The sequence below is a fragment of the Mastomys coucha genome, unplaced genomic scaffold (assembly GCF_008632895.1).
Source record: "Mastomys coucha isolate ucsf_1 unplaced genomic scaffold, UCSF_Mcou_1 pScaffold4, whole genome shotgun sequence".
NCBI classification, from domain to species: domain Eukaryota; kingdom Metazoa; phylum Chordata; class Mammalia; order Rodentia; family Muridae; genus Mastomys; species Mastomys coucha.
The window spans coordinates 55599956-55609238 of record NW_022196910.1 but is presented as its reverse complement, the minus strand read 5'-3'; the positions used below and the strand labels follow the sequence as shown (position 1 = coordinate 55609238).

Genomic DNA, 9283 nt, shown 5'->3' with positions numbered 1-9283 from the left:
AAAAAAAAAAAAAAAACCCAAACAAAACAGAACAAAAAACCAACTTTCTATTAAAGTCTCTGTGTGTGTGAGAGAGAAAGTATGTGTGTGTGTGTGTGTGTGTGTGTGTGTATAAGTGTGAATATGTGTGAGAATGTGTATGTGGGTGTGTTTATGGTGTGTGTGTATGTGTGTGAGTGTGAATGTGTGTATGTGCAGTGTGTGTGTGCGCGTGTGTGGTTAGCCCTGTGGAGCAGGCTCTCTCCATGGGGGGGTCCTGGGGATTGAATTCAGATCAAACTGGGTAGCAAGCACCCTTACCCACTGAGCCGTCCGCTTAGCCTCATCTTGACTCTGAGCCTACGACCTTATTTGTGTAAAGCATTTGACTTGTATCACAGTATAGCTTTGATTGCCTGTCTTCTGGCCAGCACATTTCCTTTGTCAGGCAAAGCTCTATGAATGTGGGGAGCTTTAACCAAGCCGAGGGAAAGCAGAGCTTGCTCTGTGGCAGTCATGATGACCTTAAATTCAGCCTCGCCTGGGAGAGGTTTGCTTGCTCTTGCGGCCATCTAGGCTAGTCTCTATCTAATTTGTAGATTGTTTTTCTTTTCCTTTTCCTCTGGTCTTATTTTCCCCAAGAGTGGTTGTTCTCTCCTTGAATCCTGGGAAGTGATATTCACTGTTGGGCTTTCTGCTGTGATGCCTCATCCTCCACTGAGTACATATTTTTCCAGACAATGATAGTGTTTTTCTCTAAAAGTAAATTTTGGCTAGTGGTGGCTTACACCTGTAATTCCAGCAATTGGGAAGCTGTGGCACGAAGATGCTTATGAGTTCAAGGCCAGTGCGGGTTACAGAGCAAGATCATGACATCCCAAAGCTGTCCCCTCCTGGGGCGCATGTCTGTAATCTAAGAGGCAGGAGGATCGCCCAAAGTTCTAGGGCAACCAAGCTTATATAGTGAGGGCGTCTCAAAGAACAAACAAGCCATGTCTTATGTTTGGTTTGGTCTGAGTGTAGGGCTTGCTTCATGTGTAGACCTGGCTACTCTAAAACTGGGTGTGTAGGCCAGGCTGGCCTGGAACTCGTAGCAACCCTCCTGCTTCTGCCTCAGACTTCTTTCCATAAATATTAGGGAGGAAATTATGTTCCTAGGGACGTTCATGAAGGAGGACTACAAATTCAAGGCCTGAATTGTCTTATCTCGAATAACAAGAGGGGGAGGAAGGGAGAAGGGCCTGTAGATCGAGAAGAGTTATGCAAGTCAGCCCAGAACTTGCAACGTTAATATCCTTTTCCAAAGATGTAAATCGGCAGCAGGCACTGCAAAGGCCACTAGGATGAAAAGAGTCTCTCCCTCTACAACGCTCTGAGAAATGTTCCTCCGGACATCTACAGCCATCTGCGGTCGACACGCCCACGACGTCGCCTCTGCGCCTACGTATCAGGTCCTGTGACCACAGACTCGCCAAGTAGTTTGTGCCAGGCGACCTCGCTCCCCCAGCCATCTCTGCAGCTCCTCAGACACGCACCCAGCGCCCTTTATTTCTCTCCAAAGGTGTCAAAGAAACTACATCTCCCGACAGGCAGCGTTGCCCCTTCCTTCCTCGCTCTCCCTCTCCCGATCCCTGGCAGCGGCGTGACGTGAGGGGACCGGGAGCTGCAGTCACCGCTTCAGTGACAGCCTACCCGGCGTGCGGGCCGGAGCAGGGCGAAGGCAGCCGGAGCCCGTGCCGCCCTTCCAGCCCGGCCTCTCCTGCAGCTCGCCGCCGCCCGGAGTGCCAGGCAGGGGCGCGCGCATGGCCTCTGCGGGCGCGCGGAGGCTCCCGGTCCCGACGCGCGCGGCCGCCCGGAGCTGCTGCGGCTTCTCGCTCTGCCGGGGTGCGCGCTCCGTCCCGACCCCGCCCCCGGGCCCTCCGCAGCCGCCGCGGCCAATGAGGTGAGAGGCAGGCACAGACATTCGCGCAGGACCGAAGGGGGTCGCCCGGCACCCCGAAGTTCAGCGGTGGAGGGTGGCAGGCCGGAGAAGGGCTGGCATTGGTGGTGTCCTGGGAGCTCGAATGGAGCTCTGGAGATGTGTACAAGTTAGATGCTCGGGGTGGGTGCGTGCCAGTCACTTCTTGGCCTTCGCGGGCGTTCTGGCTTTGATGTGCCTGGCCTGATCCTGGAGTCAGCGATGCTTCAGATTGCTTGCAGTAGTAGTGTTGCCCCAAAGGCAGCTAGCACTTCGGACATGCCCTTTTTCCCATCCCCACCCCTGGCCCTGTCCTCAGCCGCCCTCGACCTTTCGCACTCGTGACTGCCTGGCCAGCCAGCCCAGCTAGTGGCAGCAGGTGCTAGGGGGAGAAAAGCTTGCCCGAACGACCTTCCTCCGTGATGCATCTCTCTTCCCCTTCACCTGGAACTGGCTGAATACAAAAAAAGAACCGTGACGCTGCCTCTCCTTTCCTTTTGGCGCTAGGTTTCTGATTTCCTGTAACCTCTTCTTGCCTCGCGCTGCTCAGGTCTTGGCGGCCGAGGCTGGCCTACCTCCTAGTCGTTCCTTCATGGGCTTTGCTGCCCCCTTCACCAACAAGCGAAAGGCTTACTCGGAGCGTAGGATCATGGGGTGAGCATTCTTTTTTTTTTTTCCCCTCCAAATAAATAACCATGTACCAATAGTGGATAAGATTCATATTGGGCCACTCGCCTCCCCAGCAACGTTTTTGCTGCCAGCCTTTCAACCTAAATTTCCCACTTTAGTTGCTCTGCACTTGCATTAGTCTAGAATTGTGTTACATCATAGACCGACTACAACCTGTACGTTAAGCTTGAAGCTTCCCTGGACTACATAGCCAGAACCTGTATCATACATACTATATTGCCCGCGCATGCACATACACACACACATTTGCAACAGGCTCTCAAGTAGCCTAGGTTGGCCTTGAATTTGATATACAGTCAAGAGATATATATCTTGCCTCCACCTACTTCCCTAGAGCTGGGCTTATAGACATGTGGCACCATGCTGCTGTTTTTCTGCAGTGCAGGGCCTTGTACATGCTAAACAAACCACTCTATCACAGGAGTTAATTAAGCCACAGCTTTTTGTTATTGTTGTTTGAGATAGGCTCTCACTATATACCTCTGGCTATCCACCTTAGACTATGTAGACTAGGCTGGGCTTAAACTCAGAGATCTGCCTGCTTCTGCCTTCTAAGCACTGGGACTAAAAAGACTTCACCATTGTACTATGTCAGACTTTTATTTTTTTGTTTTGATATAAGGTCTCATTATTGAAGCTTGGCTGGCCTGTCTCCCAAGAGATTAAAGGCATGTACCACCAAGTCCAGCTATAGCAAAAATACTTTTTAAAATATAAACTATAAGCCGGGCGTGGTGTCGCACGCCTTTAGTCCCAGCACTTGAGAGGCAGAGGCAGGTGGATTTCTGAGTTCGAGGCCAGCCTGGTCTGCAGAGTGAGTTCCAGGACAGCCAGGGCTATACAGAGAAACCCTGTCTCGAAAAAAAATAAAATTAAAAATAAAAAATGTAAACTATAGGGACTGGAGAGTTGGCTCAGTGAGTGATAAAAAGCACTGGTTGCTGCAAAGGGTCAGGTTTGCCCCCAGCCTCATGTGCTCTCTAGCACCAGCAGGTTTGACACATAGATAAATACAGAGGCAAAACACTCATGCACATAAAACAATGAAAATAAACTAATTTTTTTTTATTTTAACTATAAAAATACTGGAGGTGGGAGGTTGGAGCAGAGCCTGCACTGCCGTTCAGTTCCCACCCCTTCCACTAGGCAGCCTGTGACTCCAGTCCAGAGGTTCTTGTGTCCTGCTCTGGATTCTGTGGGCACCTCCATTCATATGTACATCCCCTCCCTGAAACATACACAGTAATTTAAAAATTGGTGGTAGTAGAAGCTTACAACTTTAGCAACCCTAGGCAGGAGGATCCCTATCAGTTTTAGCTCACTAACCTGCACTGTGGGCTATACAACTTGCCTTTATCTAGAAAGGAGATGGTGCTGGTGAAATGGCCTTTGAGATGAGGGTACTTGTGGCCAAGTTTCTCAACCTGAGTTTGACCCCCTGGATCTGCATGGTGGAAGTGGGGAGCCAATTGCTGGGGTTGTTTTCTGACTTCCAGTACAAACTGTGGCACATGTGTTCCCATATACAGACAGATGTAAAATACTCTGAGTCAGGATTTTTCTTTTTTTTTTTTTTATTAGATATTTTCTTTATTTACATGTCATATTTCTCCTTTCCCAGTTTCCCCTCCAAAAAACAAACAAAAACAAGAACAAACCCCTGTTGCCTCCCCCCTCCCCATGCTTGCCACCCCACCCTCTCCCACTTACTGGCTCAGGCATTCCCCCTACACTGGGGCACAGAACCTTCACAGGGCCAAGGGCCTCTCCTCCTATTGATAACCGACTTGACAATCCTCTACTATACACATGCTGCCAGAACAATCAGTCCCACCATGTTGGGACTTGGTTGGTGGTTGAGTCCCTGGGAGCTCTGAGGGTACTAGTTAGTTCATATTGTTGTTCTCCTAAGGGGCTGCAAACCCTTCAGCTCCTTTGGTCCTTTCATTGGGGACCCTGGAGTCGAGTCAGGATTTTTCTATGTAGCCTTGGCTGCCTTGGAACTCACTGATTGCCACCTACATAGTAAATAACCATGATTGGTTTTGGTGTTTGCCAAGACAGGGTTTCTTTGGTAGCCCTGGCTGTACCTCTCTAGTACTGGGATTAAAGGCCTGTGGATACCACGCTGGGAGTAACATGACAACCGAGAAGATCCTCGGAGCACTTGTCACATACAAGCTGCTAGGCTGAATAGGTAAACAATCCCAAGTCTTGAGTTACAGGTGAATACTGTCACACCCATTTATTTTTAATTTTCTTTAAGATTTATTTATTATATGTAAGCACACTATAGTCATCTTCAGACACTTCAGAAGAGAGTATCAGATCTTGTGAGATGGTTGTGAGCCACCATGTGGTTGCTGGGAATTGAACTCAGGACCTTCAGAACAGTCAGTGCTCTTAACCGCTGAGCCATTTCTCCAGCCCCTATTTTTAATTTTTTTTTTTTTTTTTCCCGAGACAGGGTTTCTCTGTATAGTCCTGGCTGTCCTGGAACTCACTCTGTAGACCAGGCTGGCCTCGAACTCAGAAATCCGCCTGCCTCTGCCTCCCAAGTATATTTTTAATTCTTTTAAAGACTTACTTTTGAATACATGTAACTGTGTGGAGTGTATGTGTCCTTGGAGGCAAGAGTTGTTCAATTTTCCTGGAGCTGTAATTAGAGTTTGTAAACTACTGCAAGCTCCCCAATGTAGGTGCTGGGAGTCAAACCTGGGTCCTCTGCAAGAGCAGCCACTGCTCTAACACCACCGATGTATGTGGTGCTGGGAACCTGAGGCTTCTCATAAGCATCTATCATTGATGCTTGAGCTTCATCTCCAGTCCATACACATAGGCATTTTACTCAGATTGTCTCATTGAGGCCTCATGAGCACATGAACCAAGTATTATTAGCTCCACTGTGTTATAGGTAAGATGGAGGTACAGGTGGTTTACCTAAGGCCACACTGTTAGGAAGTTGTAGAGGTATGTTCCTAGCACTCGTGATGTTGAAGCAGGAGGATCAGGAATTTGAAGCCAACTTGGGCTCCGCAGTGAGTTTAAGGTCAGCCTGAGCTAACTTAAAAACTCCAGTGGCTTAGTGTGTCAAGGCACCTGACAGCAAGGCTGAAGGCCTGATTGACAATGATTCTTCAAATCCACACAATGGAGAACTGACCGCTGCAAGTTCTCTGATCTGTACATGTTCCATACAAAACAGGAAAAAAAAAGTTGAGATTTGACTATCAGTAAAACTGACAACCTGTCATGTACAGTCTATATTGGGATAAAATAATTTAAAAGCATTGTGGTCTGAAAACATGTCTCAGTTGGTGTGGTCCGAAGATGTGTCTCGGTTGGCAGAGTGCTTGCTTAGCATGCATAAGGCTGTGTGTGGTCCCTAACACAACACAAACCAGGTGTAGTGTGCACATCTGTAATCAGCCCTCGGGAAGTAGAAGCAGAAACACCAGAAGTTCAAGATCACCTCAACTATAACAGAGTTTAAAGCTAGCCTGGGCTACATGAGACCTTGTCAGGGGGATGTGGGGGAAGCTCTCATTCTAATTGTAAAATACATCATCCGGGTTTGTCTGTGTTCCTTGGGTAATGGGCAAAGGTCTTATTTCGAGACCTATGGCAGGGAAGCCTTGACCTGCTGGCAGTTCCTTGGCCTCCAATTCCTCTTGCTCTAGGTATTCAATGCAGGAAATGTTTGAAGTGGTGTCCAATGTTCAGGAGTACCGAGAGTTCGTGCCATGGTGTAAGAAGTCACTGGTAGTATCCAGCCGTAAGGGTCACCTGAAAGCCCAGTTGGAGGTTGGGTTTCCACCCGTCTTGGAACGTTATACCTCTGCAGTCTCCATGGTCAAACCACACATGGTCAAGGTGAGGCCTGCCTGGGAAGGATTCCCCATGTTTTATGTTCCTTTGCAGTTTCATAGTCAAAGACTACTTTGGTTTTTCCTGTAATTTACCAAATATAACATTAAAGGAAAGAAAACCATTTTTAATTATTTTGAGTCATGCTGGGCCAACCTAGGATATCGCATATGCTGTGCAAGTGGTTCCAACTGAGCTCAGACCTCCCTAATGTTGAGACCCTTTAATACAGTTCCTCATGTTGTAGTGACCCCCAACCATAAAACTATTTCTGTTGCTACTTCATTAACTGTCATTTTGCTGCTGTTGTGAGTCATAATGAAAATTTCCCCTTGATGGTTTTAGGTGACCTGTGAAAGGATCATTCGATGGACCCCAAAAGGGTTATGAGAACTGTTGCTCTAACACTACCCCTCTCCCTTAACTAGTCGAATGTATTTTATTCCAGGCTGTTTGCACTGATGGCAAGCTCTTCAACCACTTAGAGACTATTTGGAGATTCAGCCCTGGTATTCCTGCCTACCCTCGAACCTGTACTGTGGACTTCTCGGTGAGTCAGGTTTTGTGACATAGGCCTGGGACCAAGGGTAGAACTGAACACTAAACATGTCAAGTCATCAAGTACCCAGAGTCTAAGTCCATATTAGATTTACATTTTGCTCAGTTCTAAGTCTGGGTTCTTAAGTGATGTCTGGAGGGGAAGAGGAGAAAAGGGCACACAGGGCAGTGTCCCTGATTTGGCCAGGAGCTATATCCACCGTGGTCTTGATGTTTCCATCTCTTGCGTTTCCAGATTTCCTTTGAATTCCGTTCTCTGCTCCACTCCCAGCTGGCGACCATGTTTTTTGATGAGGTTGTAAAACAAAACGTTGCTGCCTTTGAGCGCCGGGCAGCAACCAAGTTTGGTCCAGAAACAGCCATCCCCCGTGAACTGATGTTCCATGAAGTGCACCAAACTTGAGACAAGGGATTGTTCCCTTGACTCTAACCCCTCCTCACACCCAATTTTATTTATTTGGTTTGGCTCTTGCTCTGAGAGAGGTCTAAGTTTCCCTTCTCTATTCTTCCTAAACTGGGCTGCATGCTGTCTGGGCACAGGAAAGATAGCAGATATGGAAGTGAGATAAGATACATGGGAAAGGGTCAGACACATTCTGAAAGCCTCACATGCCCATGGCCATTGCTTACCAAATAAAAACCAGGCTGTCACTGTCTCTGTGCCTAGTCAGGAGACCTTACTACTCAGTCAGGAGTGTAGTAGTAACTTCTTCACACAGAGACACTGGCTGGCAACTAACTTTCACCCTGCTAAGATTTCTTAGGTGAAAAGGCAACGTGCCTCAGTTTAGGAACATGTCCATGCTGTCTGACAGGTAGAAAGTAAGGAGCTGCTTTACCACAGCCACAGTCAGAGGAGGAGAAATCACACTCAACAGTGCTGCCCATATCGTGGGGATGCACTTTTCTTCTTCCATGTGGCCTGAGTTTTTATAAAACTTCAATAAATGGTGACAGTGTGAATTTGTCATTTTTTGGGGGGAGTGGGGTACTGTTTCTTGGGGTGGGGCAGGGGATAACATAATAAGCAGAAGAAAGTAAAGGTGTAAGACAGCCTCCTGGACACAGTGTCCCTGCTAACTATAGAAGCACTCCCTGCATGCCAGGACTGACTACCTACTCTCTCGCCTATTTATAGACATTTCCAGAAAGTCATCTGTAGCAGGAGTTTCAGGACAGATTCATATGGTCTTAGACTCCCTGTATCTCATGCCCCCGAGGATAGTCCTTCTTTGGGGGCTTCCTCAAGGAAAGTGGCAAGGAGATACACTAACTACAAGCACCCTCTAGTGTCCAGGCTTGGAGCTACTAGTCCTTCTACATTTGTCCTTGGCAGACTTCCTGTTCCTTTCACCCACTGGGCTAGAGCAGATCCTGGCCTAGTCAGACAAGCACTTGTGGTCTCTGTTATAGTCTGACCAAGTCAGGAGGGGAAAGGTTAAAGGTAAAGACTTCTTAGCCTTGGGGAGAGACTCAACATCTTTGGAAATCAGCCTCCCTCTGAATGTCCATCTTGCCTGAAGAGGAATGCTCAGAATCAATTATCACCCAGTGCTTCAGACCTTACCTACCAGACCCCTTCCTCATAACGATTCTTTCAGGCCTTATGCAATAGCAAGCTCAAACATTGTTAATAAAAACATTTATTATTTTTCATTTTATACAGAACCACCTGAAGTCTGCATCATGACTTTAACAATTACCCAGGGGTTTACAGTGTGGTGGTGCTGGAGCTGGGTTCCATACAAACACAGGCAGGAGCTTTGGGATAAGGAGGGGGGCACAACAGGAGTGTATCTCAACCCTTTCTTAAAGAAAAGGCAGTAGAGCATTCTGAGTCACTGAAAATCTGTGCAAATGGGGCTGCTAACATAAGTGCCGTGCTATGAGCTCTTATGAGCTCTTACTTACGGGAAGAGCAAAAGACACTGATAAATAAAGGACCATTTCCTTGACACGGGATGAGAAGAAGGCTTACTGTTTTGAATGCCCCCAGCCCTAGGTCCATCTAATATTCAGTGGGAACTATGTGTAACTGCTATTCAAAAAGAAAGGCTAGAACCCCTGGGACCAGACTCCAAAGAGGCTGGTCATTCCTGAGCCCTTGTTCTGTTCCAGAGCATATTAACAGGAGAATCCAAGGTCAGAAGATAGTGGCTTATGTTCCATGGAAGTAAAAGACCTAGTTCACATTAAGTACTGATAAAGTCAAACGACCGGGAAGACCACAGA

General features: G+C 47.6%; 2 protein-coding genes across 3 annotated transcripts in view; one reads left to right on the top strand and one right to left on the bottom strand.

Annotated features, from left to right (window-relative positions):
- The first annotated feature begins 1429 nt into the window (after positions 1–1429).
- Coq10a (coenzyme Q10A) lies at positions 1430–8014 on the top strand. 2 transcript variants are annotated; one of them, XM_031349120.1, is made up of 5 exons: positions 1430–1921; positions 2444–2590; positions 6277–6499; positions 6942–7043; positions 7287–8014. In XM_031349120.1, exons 1-5 carry the CDS (start codon positions 1782–1784, stop codon positions 7452–7454), a joined length of 780 nt encoding a protein of 259 aa, XP_031204980.1. In that variant the 5' UTR covers positions 1430–1781; the 3' UTR covers positions 7455–8014. The 2 variants fall into 2 exon arrangements, with proteins under 2 accessions (XP_031204980.1, XP_031204979.1); XM_031349119.1 differs by having other exon boundaries at positions 1646–1921; positions 6307–6499.
- The window catches only part of Cs (citrate synthase), a 25423-nt gene continuing 22567 nt past the window's right edge, over positions 6428–9283 (bottom strand). Inside the window, exon 12 of the mRNA XM_031349117.1 lies at positions 6428–6577. Coding sequence (XP_031204977.1) covers positions 6556–6577 — 22 coding nt within the window. The 3' untranslated portion in view covers positions 6428–6555. The remainder of the gene's footprint in view (positions 6578–9283) is intronic.

What these genes read in the sequence shown, in the direction of transcription:
- Coq10a (XM_031349120.1), top strand. Translation starts at nt 1,782, where the DNA reads ATGGCCTCTGCGGGCGCGCGGAGGCTCCCGGTCCCGACGCGCGCGGCC. An exon ending in CAGCCGCCGCGGCCAATGAG is followed by an intron (nt 1,922 to 2,443) that starts GTGAGAGGCAGG and finishes TTTTGGCGCTAG; the next exon opens with GTTTCTGATTTCCTGTAACC. An exon ending in TCAAACCACACATGGTCAAG is followed by an intron (nt 6,500 to 6,941) that starts GTGAGGCCTGCC and finishes ATTTTATTCCAG; the next exon opens with GCTGTTTGCACTGATGGCAA.